The sequence below is a fragment of the Chenopodium quinoa genome, unplaced genomic scaffold, assembly GCF_001683475.1.
Source record: "Chenopodium quinoa cultivar QQ74 unplaced genomic scaffold, ASM168347v1, whole genome shotgun sequence".
NCBI classification, from domain to species: Eukaryota; Viridiplantae; Streptophyta; class Magnoliopsida; order Caryophyllales; family Amaranthaceae; genus Chenopodium; species Chenopodium quinoa.
In genome coordinates this window covers 1,439,563-1,455,658 of record NW_018744626.1, presented here as the reverse complement: position 1 = coordinate 1,455,658, position 16,096 = coordinate 1,439,563, and the positions used below count along the sequence as shown (strand labels likewise).

General features: G+C 32.1%; 2 protein-coding genes across 2 annotated transcripts; both read left to right on the top strand.

The window, feature by feature from the left end:
* Positions 1–132: 132 nt before the first annotated feature.
* Positions 133–2,655, top strand: LOC110700377. Its single transcript, XM_021877910.1, has 3 exons — positions 133–1,513; positions 1,725–1,790; positions 2,067–2,655. The coding sequence occupies exons 1-3, from the start codon at positions 679–681 to the stop codon at positions 2,102–2,104; spliced, it is 939 nt and encodes a 312-aa protein (XP_021733602.1). The 5' UTR covers positions 133–678; the 3' UTR covers positions 2,105–2,655.
* Positions 2,656–12,413: 9,758 nt separating this feature from the next.
* Positions 12,414–16,069, top strand: LOC110700375 (anthranilate phosphoribosyltransferase, chloroplastic-like). The gene is made up of 10 exons (XM_021877907.1): positions 12,414–12,771; positions 12,876–13,019; positions 13,482–13,643; positions 13,825–13,908; positions 14,335–14,523; positions 14,607–14,697; positions 14,808–14,867; positions 14,978–15,096; positions 15,428–15,562; positions 15,697–16,069. Exons 1-10 carry the CDS (start codon positions 12,568–12,570, stop codon positions 15,727–15,729), a joined length of 1,221 nt encoding a protein of 406 aa, XP_021733599.1. The 5' UTR covers positions 12,414–12,567; the 3' UTR covers positions 15,730–16,069.
* Positions 16,070–16,096: the final 27 nt, after the last annotated feature.

Below are 16,096 nucleotides of genomic sequence, written 5' to 3'. Positions count from 1 at the left end.
CGCTAAGGGTATTTTTTTTTGCCGATAAAAAGGAGAACAAGTTATGTAGTCCCCCAACCCTAGAATAATTGACATTGTCGAATTTGACACACACTATTGATAATTAGTAAAAATTATAAGTATAAAACTTCTATAATTAAATAAATACTAGTAATTGTATATTATTAATAATCTATTCATCATAACGATTTCGACAAATATGCTTAAGACTATATTTTTTCTTATGTATAAATCACTAATATTAGTCAAAATGAATTAAGTGAATAATGTAAAAAGTCAAAATATTTTACTTAAAAGAATTCGAAGGGAGTACTAAGAATACAATACTTTAATTTGCCTTTGAATGAGCTTTTCTTCAGACTGAAGATGGACAGTAATAACATAATTAAAATTGTTTATATTTAACATTTATTATCCCACTCAAAAAGAAGTGATAATCGAGTTTAAATTAAAGACCTAAATTCCTTCCGTTTAAAAAAAAAAAAAAAAAAAAAAAGACCTAAATTCCTTAGCATACTAGCTAGTTGCTATGACACATAGAATAAAGCCATTTTTGCTTGTTTGCTTACTACCACAAGCAAAGTATCCATAAATTCTCTAGCCTCACTTCTCCATATCATCTTCATGTAATTAGCATTTCCCACCCAATAACTCTCTCATACATACTAACCAATAACAATGCATCATATATTGTCCTTACTCTTTGCACTATTATTAACAATCCCTTCATTTCCTTTGTGTTCTAGTTATAACCATAGTAACACTTGTAGATCCTATTGTGGTAACATATCGATCGACTACCCATTTGGGCTCAAATACGGGTGTGGTCACCCTGGCTACCGCGATCTCCTATATTGCATCAATGATGTCCTCATGTTACATGTAGCTTCAGGGTCATACCGAGTTTTAGACATTGATTACACCTTCCAAGCCCTTACTTTGCATGATCCTCACTTGTCGACGTGCAACTCGATCGTGCTTGGGTCCAAAGGAAACGGGTTCGTGGTCGAGTCGTGGCGAGCCCCGTTCTTGACTCCGGCACCGGATAATGCCTTTTTGTTGATCGGTTGCTCGGCTAAATCTCTACTCTTTCAAGGACTTCCATCTAAGCACTTGGCTTGTAGAAATGTTTCGGGTTTGGGCTGTGAAGACTATTATAGGTGTCCAGCTTGGGGATCTTTCGGCCCAAAAACATTGGGCCTGGGCCCACCAGAATGTTGTGCAGTGGCCTATGGTGATCTTGGGCCAAATCAAGGTATAAATCTTACTAAATTAGATTGCCAAGGGTATAGTAGTGCTTATAGCTTGGCACCTTTAAGAATTGATGGGCCACACGAGTGGTCTTATGGCATACGTGTGAAGTATTCGGTCCAAGGACACGATGCGTTTTGTAAAACGTGTGAAGCTACTCGTGGCACGTGTGGGTATAGTGGTGATAATGGTAGTGAAATTAGAGAGTTGTGCTTTTGTGGTACTCGGAATTCAACATCAAGTTGTGACTCTATTACATCAGGTGAGTTTAACAAATTTAAATTGTACAAATCAAATTTCTATAAAATACGTAGTTATTACTGTTATTAGTTAATTGTACATTTTAAACGTAAAGTAAAACGTACATCAGGTTATATCTAATTTGAGTAATTTAAATTTAATATATAGTTGACAATTGTAGTTTCAATTTTGACAATAACCAACTTCTAATACAGTACCGTATTATTTTGCAGTTGAATCAATGATATCAAAAGCCATTACTTTGAAAGCCTTGCCATGGAATGCCATAGTAACAATATGTGAGTTTATTGCAATCTTTAATTTCCTCCACTTTATTCATTATAAAAAAGGGAAATTGTTCCGTATGTGTTTCAAATTTAACTCCCTTTAGACTATTGCTTACAATTTATCAAGTATATACGTGTTTTTATAAGTACAAAGTATGTACGGGTTTTTTGAATTTTCCTCACGATGAGGGTTTTCTAATGTTATTTTTCTCTTAAAAAAAAAGTGAAAACTGAAAGTAGGGAGTATATTTTAACTAATGCAGCAATAAATTACACAAATTTATGCAGGTATTCTAATTTCAATGGATCTATGGAATAAAGGTTAAAAACAATTGCAAATTGAAGTTGCCAGATTCTAGCAGTGCACATGAACCGATGAACGTGCTCATGTGCAATCCCCATTTACATACGTACGAGCTATTGAGAAGCAAATGGTTGTCTTTTTGGTAGAATGTAGTTACATTTTCATGCAACTTCTACAAAGTATTTTTATTTATCTTTGTGATGATTTGTAAAACTTCTTGTATAATTTATTTAGGGTTATGCAGAGTACGGTCTAAACCGCACCAAACCGTAATTTTGCGGTTTGGTGCGGTTTGCGGTTCGGAAATTACGGTGCGGTTTTCAAATTTGATCAAAACCGCGGTTTTGCGGTTTGGTGCGGTTTCAAAAAAATTTCAAACCAAACCGCACCGCAAACCGCAATTTAATGCAAAGACTCTTATATGGAAAGAAGACTCTTATATTGTATTTATATGTACTGAATTGTGTGGGTCATTATTTAGAAAACCAAAGTTTTCCTTTCTTATTACTCTCCATTTCTTGTGCTTTGGAGTTGTAATGGAGTGGTTGTGGTTTACTTAATGATTTTGCTCAATGTTTGCCTTGGCATGTTACTGGGTCACTATTAACATTGAAGTAAAATACTACTTCTTTATTGAATTATTTGCATAGTTGTACAATTTTCAAGTAAAAATTTCATAACAAAAGATTAGCAAATGATCATTATTTGTGAGGTAAAAAAATTATGGAAAAACCGCAAACCGTATTTTGCAGCAGCCCTAAATTTATTAATTAATTTGTAGTTGTTGGGGAAAGAAGACTCTTATATTGTATTTATATGTACTGAATTGTGTGGGTCATTATTAAGAAAACCAAAGTTTTCCTTTCTTATTACTCTCCATTTCTTGTGCTTTGGAGTTGTAATGGAGTGGTTGTGGTTTACTTAATGATTTTGCTCAATGTTTGCCTTGGCATGTTACTGGGTCACTATTAACATTGAAGTAAAATACTACTTCTTTATTGAATTATTTGCATAGTTGTACAATTTTCAAGTAAAAATTTCATAACAAAAGATTAGCAAATGATCATTATTTGTGAGGTAAAAAAATTATGGAAAAATCGCAAACCGTATTTTGCAGCAGCCCTAAATTTATTAATTAATTTGTAGTTGTTGGGGAAATTGGTTTATAATGATGAATTACTTGACAAACGCGGGTCTAGGCCGCACCCGCAAACCAAGAGAGAGGGTCCACTTCACAAGTCCAAGGAACTTCATCCCAAAACCATATAGCAATAGGAGGAGTAGCCTCTTAGCCTTATAAAGTGTTTAACTCTCTCTTCTTTAACCAATGTGGGACACTTACATGTGGTGACACCTGAGAGGTTTATTTTTCAACACTCCCCCTCACATGTAAGATCACTTTTAACTAACACCTTCACCTTTATTAATTAAGCAAAGCAAACATGAATATTGCCTACATACTCTAAATTACTCAACAGTAGTTAGTCGTGATTAATATCTCAATTTTCTATAATGTTATTCGCATTTAGTAGTAGATGTAGATCATTCGAATATTTGATGAGCATCTATTAGTTAGGTAAACATGACAAATTGTCAATTAAATATCAATAATTCGGAGTATTTTACAAACTTGTACGAAGTATAATGCTAACCATACGGATAATACACATGCTTAACAACTAGCACACGTATAAGTTAATCAACTATGCCTAAAAAATTTAGCAATTAAAATATTAAATTAGTCAATGAATCTTATGAAGTGCCAAAAAAAAACATTGAATTCAATAATGATGATTGATACGAGTAATTAAGTTTGGTGGGATTTTCCATAAAAATGTGTCCCACGTGATCGTAACCTCGCATGATTTTCCTAAAAAAATAAATAAATAAATAAATAAACTTTGGGCTAAAATAAAATCTAAAGCTGGACCCACCTTAGTAATCGTAGGCCCACTTAACAGAAACGAAAGGGCCTCGTTGTAAGAAAATCATACATGTGCAATTTACCCACTTACGTTTAATTGTAGCAAATGAACCCCAAATTATTTAATACTAGTATTGTGCACTAAACATCTATAAACTATATAGTACATGCAGTACATCATAACATCATTCATTATTTAAACAAATTCGTAACAAACATTCATATAGTGCTATGCCCACATTATACTCCGTATTTCTTACTATTTCAATTAAATTGGTGTAATTAATCGAGATTAATTAAGTATGATGATTTTAAATTTTTAATGTTGTTTAATCTAGATAAATGTTGTCATATTTCAGTGCGGATAACTTTTACTACGTATGTTTTGTATCAACTGATATGTATGAAAATGTAATGATGATTTCAAAGTTTTTGGTCGTAGATTTTTATAATTATGATATTTATATATTTTTTTAAAAAAATTTGCTTAAATTTAATGCATAGGTTTTGATTGCACAGTTATAAATAAATAAATTAATTAATAAAGGTTGCGGGGCTAATTTGATACAATCATACAAAAACTAATGGTGGGGTTAATTTACACATGCACTCAAAAGTGTTGAGGCTAATTTGCTACCTACTACGCCAATGAAAAACTCCTTACTTTGACAATTTGTCAAAATCTATAGTTAACATAATAACATGTAAGAAAAGTAATTCAACACCAAAACTCATAGAATGCATAGAATCTAGAATATTTTGGTAAATAAAAATATAAAATATTCATATTTAGAATATATGCATATTTAGAAAGAATATGCATATATTTCTTTCTCGATTTTGGCTTAATGAATTTGAAGTGATGCACCAAATCTAAATTGAATGAAAATAGAAACATAAGCTAAATGCATCATCTATTTTATTGTAAAAACTATTGTTTTGATTATTAGATAGAAAACTAGTTATTGATACTATCCAATACTCCAATAGTTTTGATTAGTGGATAAAATAATGGTTATTAATACTTTTCAATAGTTTGTATGGATAATTGAATAGTATACCAGTTATTAATTAAGTTCAAATAATTTGAATCATTGGATAGAATACTACTGTAGTTATTAATACTATCCAATAGTTTAGATTTATTGGATAGAATACTAGTTGTTAGTAGATTAGTGCGTTCTATCAAAATTTATCTAATGTTTATCTTTCATTTCTTCTTTTTTGTCAAAAGTCTTGAAACGGTTTTTCAAGGTTTAAGTTCACCAATTTAGACTATAATTACATATACTTTTTAAATTAGCTTAACTTATGTTAATTGGAATTTAAGATAAACTTATTTGACTTTATTTTTCTAAAACTTGATTACATATAGAGACTTTTTCACAAAATTTATTGAATTTGTTAACCAATTTTTGACTAAATTAATTAGGTAAAATGAGTTAAGGATGTTATAAAATAGGGAGAAATATAAGAGAGATTGATAGAGAATATATCACTGTATTTCTATTCCATATGATAGGGGTATATATATACATAGAATATTATAAGTAGGGTTTGCTTAGATAAGAATAAACCATAGATTTAGAATATTCTGGAAACATACAAAGAGGATAATGGATATCCACACAATATTTTCATAACACTCCCCCTTGGATGTCCATTATCGAAGATTGTGCCTCATTAAAACCTTATTAGGAAACCTGTGGGATAAAAAAACCTAATGAAGGAAAAAGAGTACAACATTCTTCGTAATACGCTCGAAATGCTGCCTCGTTAAAAACCTTACCAGGAAAACCCAATACGGGACAAAAACCATGGTTAAGGGAAAAAGAGTGCAGTGCGTAATTTCTCCCCCTGATGAATGTATAGCTTGAGGTCTTCTAATGCAATGAATCCAATATAGTTGAGTGTCTTCACACATGACGCAGAATAATATCATTCCTTGATTTTAATTTCGAGTCTTCCAAATCTTCAAATTTTTACTCAAACAAGTGAGTCTTCATATCACCAAACCTATAACAATAATTCATATGTTTGTCCACATTTCATTCAAAATCTCTGTTCAAAGTTGCCTTAACTATTATACTTATGTCTTCTTCTGGAGGTCATGAATAATCGAAATTGATGATCATTATAATTTGATTAAACATTCCTTAATAATAATATGGCAACCCATGATATTATTAATGTTGATTTTTCAATCTTGTATGAAATAATAATATAGCACATGTAATTATATACATTGATCATGGTTCTTCTGGACCATGATAAAACAGTCTCACGCATAAGTATCTTGTTGATTCTTTAGAATATTTATAATTAACACGATAGTTCTCTTTTATATACAAATAGTAATTCTCATTGCTAACACTTATATGCTCAAACTTCAGGTTGAGATGTCAATGATTTAGTCACATAGACTTTTCAAGAATTTGATAGTAATTGCATTATTCAGGAGATAAACTTTGTAGGGCTGGATATTTAAATACGTCGTATATAAGTTCTTCAGGAACTCTTTTTACATGATTCATAACGTGCAATTAAATAAGTGTCATCAATAATTTCATTACAATTATAAGTCAATTGGAATATAAATATCTCTTTCTAATTTTTCATCAAAGTTATAAATATGTCTTACTATATTTTGAAAGAACATTCACATACACCACAGCCATTGTAGGAAATTAATCCATGCAATATGAGATATATAAAGCATGATAACATATTAAACAAATTATATAATGAGTAATGCATCTAACTTCGTACATATGCAATAAACCATTAACCTATGAGTCACGTGCTCATGGATATAAGACTCAAAATGATGCAAGACATTGTACAGCGTGGATTTAAAAATCCATATTTCATTGGACTTTGGGTCCATGATAAACTTATGATCATTATCATTATGTCGACATCAAAATGTACATATATTTCTGATCCCTTACTTATTAATCCATTCCATTATGCATATGCATATTATTCATCGGTTCCATTATGTACCGGTATTATAAAATTCCTTTAACTTACATTTCGCATGCTATTTTACTATGTTATCTTAATACATTTCTCATTGGTACCATCATAACTTTTCTAACATTATAGGCCATCTATTATAATAATTCAAATATCTATACCACTTTAGGGTATTTCATACACTATGGTATTTATATATTATTACACTATTAGTGTCAACTGCACTATCTTGCCAAATATCATATCTATTAAAATATCTTTATTTTGGAACCGATCATATACAACCTACACTTCAGGTGTAGTGATTCAAGTGCAATTGGCAAGATTTTATCTCAATGTATACACATAATTAATATGACCAAAATGTATCTTCAACGCTATGCAACATGACTCATAACTGAATACAAATCAAATCATAAATGTGCAACATATCTTGATAATATATATACAAAAGTTGGTATATATATAACTTTTCAAACTACTATTATAGGGATCATAAATATTTTTTTTTTATTTTTTTCGATTTTCCCAACTTTTGCTATTTCTTCTCCCCCTAAGTTGGTAAAATATCTCTTTTATAGAGGCGTCTAATTCTATACCAACTTAGTATATAAATTTGCATTAAAATCCATTTCATTGGGAGGATCACAATCAAAATTTATCTCTTCCGGAGAACAATTTCGATGAAGAATCATTTATTCATTAACTTTATATTTCATGTGTATTTATTATTAAATTTTCAATAATATTTTCTCTTCTGGAGATCAATGTCAATGGGGAGACATATGTTGTGCAATTGTACGTTTTTCTTTCTTCTCCTATTTCATATGTGATGACTTATAATAGCCCCAATCAAAAGAATTGTTATACAAGCATAAATCACTTGCTCGTAATTCTAGTAGGTGATGATCTTCTGGATCTTTAAAGACTTAAATAGTGTATTTGGTGAGCTTCTGATCACTTGACAGTTGACAATAATATATAAGTTATTTTGGTGAACTTCTGGTCAGCCATTACTCCTTTATAAAAAAATCAAAACATATTAAATCTTGAAATTTTCATCAATACAAATTATTATTACTCACAATCCAAATATAACTCAATCTCAATGTTACGTCTTGCCATTCAATTCATTTTATATATTTAACATTGAGAAAGCGTCAGCACATTATCAAATGAAACTTCAGGTTTCCATTATGGGTAATTATTATTAAACCCGGATGGCCTAATTTAATTATCACACCCAATCATTTCTCTAAATTTGAACTCTGGTCAGTTTTCAACACTACTGATCACTTTATTAAACTTACTATGTGTATGGCCATGAATGTGATGTGATATTAGAACACCAACATGTGTTTCTTTATACAATTGGCAAGAAAATTGACTAATTAATATCTAATAATTACTTATATATACTCTGCTGGAGTTTTGACTATAATCTTGATACATGTTAATCTTGATACATGTTAATCTTGTTGGACATTTCATACTCTTGATTTCTTCTAGAAATGTAATGATATTTACCACTTCCTCAAATTTGTCATTGTCAATAGTGACTCCTTTCCTTTTCAAAGATACTTAATTATCTTTAGAACCTATTGATTTAGTGGATTGCTAAACATCGCCCGCAAATCTCCACATAAAGCCCACAAATCTATATTGAATTTACCTTATTGCCCTAAACCTAAAATAAAAAAATCTAACCCATACCCACACTCTAATCACCCGAAAATACGGCAATGTTGAGGCGGCAAGGCAAGGACTTGGCGGCCACAGCGGCGGAGGGAAGGACGACTCACGGTGGCAGGGTTTTTTTGTAAAAAAAAAATTTAAAAAAAAAAAACCAAAAGAGGTGGGGCGCCTGGCCAGGACGCCCAGCCCCTGGTGGTGGCGTCTACTCCGGCCGCCGGGACCAGGGGGCTGGCGTCTGACCTGGACGCCTAGCCACGGTTGTGGCGTTTTCCAGAGGCGCCACCGCCGTGGCTGGGCGTCCAGGTCAGACGCCAGCCCCCTGGTCCCGGCGGCCGGAGTAGACGCCACCACCAGGGGCTGGGCGTCCTGGCCAGGCGCCCTACCACTTTTTTTTTTTTTTTTTTTGTCTAATATTTTTTTTTTTGGAAAATCAGAATTCTTTTGTTAATGTTTAATATTTTTGTTTTATGTGTTAATGTTTTTATTTCTAATGTATATATATTTTTTTTAAATCAGAATTTTTTGTGTTAATGTTTAATTAAAAAAAACAAAAACTTTAAATAAAATTTAAAAAAAATTACAAAAAGTTTAAATAAAATTACAAAAAAAAAAAATAAAATTACAAAAAGTAGGGGTGGCGTCTGGCCAGGACGCCACAGCCATGGTGGCGGCGTCTGGCCAGGACGCCACAGCCATGGTGGCGGCGTCTGGCCAGGACGCCACAGCCATGGTGGCGGCGTCTGGCCAGGACGCCACAACCATGGTGGCGGCGTCCTGACCAGACGCCACCCCTACTTTTCGTAATTTTTCCCCCGGATTATCTCGCTTTCCGGCGACGATGACAGCTCTTCGGTGTCCCTCGGCGATCCACTCCAGCTCCACATTCTTCGTGAGAGTGAATTACGGTTTCGGTAAAAATTAGAAAAAGGGCAAAAGAGTCAAAGTAAAAATATTTGTGGGCTTTATGTGGAGATTTGCGGGCGACGTTTAACAAATCCCTTGATTTATCACGCTTCAGGCATGCTATAGGTTCATCAACAATTGATGTTGTACTCTTAGGACATCAATTTTAAATTAGAGCATTTACAACTAGTATATGATAAATGTCATTTGTTTATATCCATCTTCAGGATGGTATCATTTCAAAATATTTAATGAACATGTGGTCACTTCTATTAAATTAAATAAATCGTTGATATTTAAGTTATTGTATGTATCAAACTGACTATCAATCTATTTTATTATTTATATGCAAGGGTTACATACAATCTCCTCCTAATCCTTGCATATGGGGGTATGGAATGAATCAATCCAACAACCTTTAAAATCCTTGCAACTTTTAAGCTATAAATTCTTTTGCCAATTATTTTGGCAATGTCATGTATCAAGTAACGTGTTCCTTTTAGCAAAAACATGCTTATATAAAATTATACTTAGAACACTTATCATGTTCCTCAAACCCAATTACATTCATCTTAAAAAAACAAAACCTCTTATATTTATGGGCATAATAAAACGTTGATTATGTATAGTTTATCACAATGTCATGTTTAATTACTTGAACTCATAACACACTTTTTGCTATATATTTAATTAATTAAGGAACTTCAAGTCCATATGTACGAGAATATATACCAATCCATCTACATTTTTCAGAAAGAGAAGGTAAAAATAAGACATGACATAATCAGTTCGAGCTTTAATCAAAACATACCTTATTCGATCCACTCAACTATACTAGCCAAATTAAAATTAATCTTTGAAAACATAAGTAAACATGATATTGTGTTTATAGAATCACGTTAGTATGTAGTGGATATCTAAGCAATATGCTTTAGCTTTGTAGATCATGCACATTTCTTTGTATTATCCTTAAGGGTTTTGAGCCATTTATACGTTCAAGCTAGTGTGAATACTCTTTATAAATATAAGGAACTTCAGGTCCGCACATCGTATTCAATTTACATTTATTCCAATAATCAAACTTCAAGTAGGTACATAATACTATAATTGAATGAGAAGGTAAAAATATGAAAACCTACTACTTCACGCTTTAATAAAAACATACCTGAATCGATTGAATCAACTATACTGTCAGGTCAATTATATCAATATATTGCTTGATAAAGCTTAATTAGAAAATAGAAACAAGAACATAAGCAACCAAAATTAACACGTTCACGTTAGTGTAAAACCACATGTTTCATATCATACTTGAAATATAAAAACATAATTCAATACATAAATTATAAATAGTTTCACATGTACCTTAGGCTTACTTCGTACAATTTACAAACATTCAAGGCATTAGACATAGGATTTCACAAACAAATTATATGGGTAAATAATTGCTAAATCAAACCATTCATATTTGCTATGAAGCATAGAGAAATAACCAAACTCATTTACGGATAGGAAAAATAATATCAAAATCTAGCAAATATATGTAATACAAGTTCATGAAAACCATATGTTCATAAAATTAACACCAATAATAATTCTAAATACCCTTTTATATTCAAACTAAACAAAACTCGTAGTCAAAACAAAACTACTAATTAGTTATTTTCTGCATCAAATCCAACTATTCCCAAATTGCTCATTGAACGCTAGGAATAATAAAAATACAAAAATTTGGGAAACAATATAAACATATTATGTGAAGGCTTAAAAATAACAGGATAATTGAGAATGAACTTTCCTGATATCAAAATCTTTCCGACTATAAAAACCAGCCTTATCGTCAAATTCATGTTGTCAACATCATCTGCTAGCCTATAACTCAGGAAAACGTCAATGAAAAGAAAATAAAGTATAGCAATAATTCAAGATAAACAAACCAATGCAACCAAAAAATAATACGAGAGTTTTTTTGTAATTAAATAAAGCGGCACTATCATTAACATTCCAAATTATTAATACCGTGAGACTACTTGTACTAGTCCCAAATTAATTAATGAAGATTGGGAATGATATGACATTCTTGAAACGTGTGATTTCATTATTAAAAGATCAAAACCCATGATCAAGATTAATCTCCTTTTAATTTCTTCCCAAGATGCGACATAACAAGATAATAATTAGAGTTTTGGTGCTGATAACGTGTTATAAAATAGGGAGAAATATAAGAGAGATTGATAGAGAATATATCACTGTATTTTTATTCCATATGATAGGGGTATATATATACATAGAATATTATAAGTAGGGTTTGCTTAGATAAGAATAAACCATAGATTTAAAATATTCTGGAAACATACAAAGAGGATAATGGATATCCACACAATATTTTCATAACAAAGGAGACTATCCTCTAAATTTTTTTTTTCCTCTTACTTTGTAAATCATAGAATTATGTTTTGAAATATATCATTTTTCTTATATAAAAATAATAATCAATTTTTTTATTGAGAGAAAAATAATAATCATTTTTTCTTTGAAAGAAAAATAATAATCATTATAATAATGGTATGGAGTAAAGAATTTGAATACTCTCAAATAAATTTCCAAATAATAAAGTTTTTTTTTTTTGAAAACGTTCCAAATAATAAAGTCAAGCCAAAGAAGTAATTAAAAAATCATTATCAAAATTTAATATTTTCTTAAAACCTAATTGGTGTTTATTATCTTATAATTATAAAAAGTCGACATCACAAAATTAATTATTTTATGATAGTTATTTGTGCACCACTCATAAGACAAATATGAACTATTCTTGTCCAATTTCTTATTTTTTATAAAAGAAAACCTTTAAAATATTGCCAAAATAATTGGGTTCATATTTTTGCAATCTTCCATATAAATAATTTTCATTTTCTTTCTCTTTCTCTATCAATCAAAATTTCATACCCAAAATACGTTTACAGAAGAAGACGAAGACATCACAAATGGCGTTATTTCTCTGTCAAACTTCTCCAATTCCAATTTCTCTCTCCTCAAATTTGTCTGCAATATCAGCAACATTTTCATCAAAACCTCGATTTCTATGTCCCAAATTTGGCGAAACGACGCCGTCTGCTTCGTTCAGTCGACCCCTTTTTGCTGTTCAATCGATCAACCAAAAATCCCAATCTTTTTCTTCCTTCAGTGAGGTTTGATCAGTTTCTCCATTTGCTATTGTTCTGCATTTCGAAATTAATGACTTATTTACTAAGAAAAAATAATTAATTTGACGATGAATTAATGAATTTTGCAGGTAATTGAGGGTTTGATTAATCGGACTGATTTGACGGATTTAGAGGCTGAATCGTCGTTAAATTTCTTGCTTAATGATCCAAATGAATCTCTAATTAGCGCTTTTCTTGTATTGTTGAGAGCTAAAGGCGAAACCTTTGAAGAAGTAAGCACAACCCTTTTCACTTTATCATTTGTAATATTAAATTTATTACAGTAATTAATTGATGGGTGTTAATTTTAAGAATAGGTAATAATAAGATTAATTACAAGCATTAGATATTTTTCCTCATTTGGTATATTAGATTATGAATGCATGATAAAATCACGTGTAAATTAGTGTAATTAACGGTTGTGTATATCATTTTTCCAACTATAGGAAGGGGGTCTGTTCATAAAGACCTAGATTTTGATTATATGAAATTGGCTATTTTGGGAATGTATTAACAGACAGTAAAATGACAACTTAAAGTTATAGGTTTTGGAAATTTCAACAATTTGGTTGAAATTCCAGATTTTCAATTTGACTGTTGACTTCAATAATAAATGTTGATGTTGCTGAATTTTGAGATTGATGAAAGTATGTATACCTGTTTTTGATCTGGGACTACTTTATGTGAAATTGCAGATAGTTGGATTGGCAAATGCAATGATGAAACACTGTAAGAGTGTGGAGGATTTGGGGGATGTAGTTGATATCGTTGGTACCGGTGGTGATGGTGCCAACACCGTGAATATCTCCACCGGTTCCTCTGTATTGGCCGCCGCTTGTGGTGCGAAAGTAGCCAAGGTTGTAATCTCATTTCTTGCCTCTCTAATCAACATTATGTTAAATTTTGGTGTGTTTTGAAAGGAGGGGTTAAGCTCAAATGGTAAAATATTGGTATTAATTGAGTGTGAAGTGGCAAATATGTGTATGGATATGCTTGTTTTTGAAAGTGATGGTTGTGTTTTATGGGATTTTGTTGCAGCAAGGGAACAGATCAAGCTCTTCAGCTTGTGGGAGTGCAGATGTTTTGGAGGAATTGGGGGTTGCCATTGACTTGGAACCTGAGGTTTGTTCTTGATATATTTATATACTAAGTTGTGGGTTGAAGATTTATCTTTTTGCTATGTGTTTACTCTTTATTGGACCTTCATAAATGCCGTCATGAAATCATTTATGAGCTTTTAGGTTGGTGTTAGTTTTGGTTTGCTGATACTTTTTAAGCATTATCATTGGACTATAAAAGCCACATGGTTGGCTGTAAATTTTTCCTACCTTCAGTTTTTTTCTTTAATGCTGCTGGCCTCAGTCACTGAGTGGATGTTAGGATGCACTCTATGTGATTAAAACTGTCTGACCTGCATTTCGGTAGCTTGAATTACTGACTCAACTATATCTATTACCGGGTTGTGTGGCAAAATTCTGATTTATGTTATTCCTTATGATATTTAAGGTTTATCTAAGCTGTTAATTTTTATCTTTACTTTGATATTAGGGAATAAGAAGATGTTTAGCTGAAGCTGGAATTGGTTTTATGATGTCGCCAACTTACCATCCTGCCATGAAGGTTGTTAGACCTATTAGGAAGAAGCTAAAAGTTAAAACAGTGTTTAACATCCTAGGTCCAATGTTAAATCCAGCTCGAGTACCTTTTGCCGTCGTTGGTGTTTATTCTGAAGATATTGTAAGTTTACTTCCTTATTGAAAAATCAAATTTGTTTTGCTTTGTTAATAGGATTATTCATCATTGTTTCTTCTGCCTTTTAGGTAGGCAAAATGGCCAAGGCTCTTCAACGATTTGGCATGAAGAGGGCATTGGTTGTACATTCAGAAGGACTAGATGAAATGAGCCCTATGGGTAATGCTTTTGACTTCTTCTTTATAGAAATCTTTGTACAAGGGTTATTGCTGATTTGTGTCTACGTAAACCTTGTAAATTCAACTAATTTTGATGGGTGGAAATTGCAGGCCCGGGAGTGATTCTTGATGTGACTCCCGATAGAATAGAGAAGTTCTCTTTTGATCCATGTAAGAACTCTGCTGAAATATTTTTCTCGTTATTCTCATCTACATTTTGATTCAAGTTGGCTTGGGATTTTAAACCACATCTCATAAATGTGACTTATGTAAAATGGCAGTGGAATTTGGCATTCCTCGTTGTACTGTAAAAGATTTGAGAGGAGGAGGACCAGAGTACAATGCAGAGGTATTGAAGCGTGTTTTAGGAGGAGAGACTGGATCTATAGCAGATGCATTTGTGAGTTCTAGCCTTTTATCTCTTGCTAAATTTTTTTACACTCTTGTGTTTGATTGACTTTAGAGGCCCTGGCTGCTTCCACACTAAGATAGGGCAGAATTTTGATGAATCCTGGACTTAGTGATTGGAAACATAGTAGTTCATTTATATCTTTTTCAGGTTTTCAAAAGAAACAATTCATTTCTGAATAAGTGCTGCAAAAATACTGCCTAGCTAGGAGCATGTTGTTGTTTTGTCTCTCTGCGTTGTCTTTCTATCCCAAGTACAAGCATATTTGTTCTCCTCTCTTCTTAATATTGATGTTGAATTGTTTCTTCTGTCACAAAATCAGGTCTTGAATGCTGCTGCTGCTCTTTTGGTCTGTGGACAAGTTAGTACCCTTGGTGATGGAGTAGCCCTTGCTCGAGAAACGCAACAATCTGGGAAAGCCCTAAAGACATTGCAGTCATGGATAGATGTATCAAATGTAAGGATTTGCGGATAGTTGTTATGTAGTGATTCTGGAACCTTTTGTTTTTACTTCATCTATTTCATTGTGGTTTTTTCTCCTTTTGGCTGAATAAATTCATTTTGTTAAAAAAATTTGTTTTTGTATTGCAGAAAGTGAAAGAAGCTACTGCAATTGTGGCTTAATTCTCCACCAGGCGCCCAAATCTCCTTGATTGAGGAAGCATACTGTAGATTATCTATATAGAGTTGTGTTGTGTTTTTGCTTTCGAGTATGATCTGCATCTCACCATACCTAAAGTTACCCGGAAAATCACTCCGCCTTTTTTGGTTTCCTTATTGCAAGTCCTCTGATGATTTGCTTGTGCTTGGACTCTTCCGTTAGTTTCTCAGTAGGAAACTCATACCAATGTTGATTAAGTGTACAGTTCTGTATTTACAGAGATTCTCATTTTTGTAACTCCTTAGTTAATAAGAAGTCTCGAGTGAACCATTTTATACATCTGGAAGTTATTTTATTGATGAATTTGCACGATTACAAGATCATTTGACA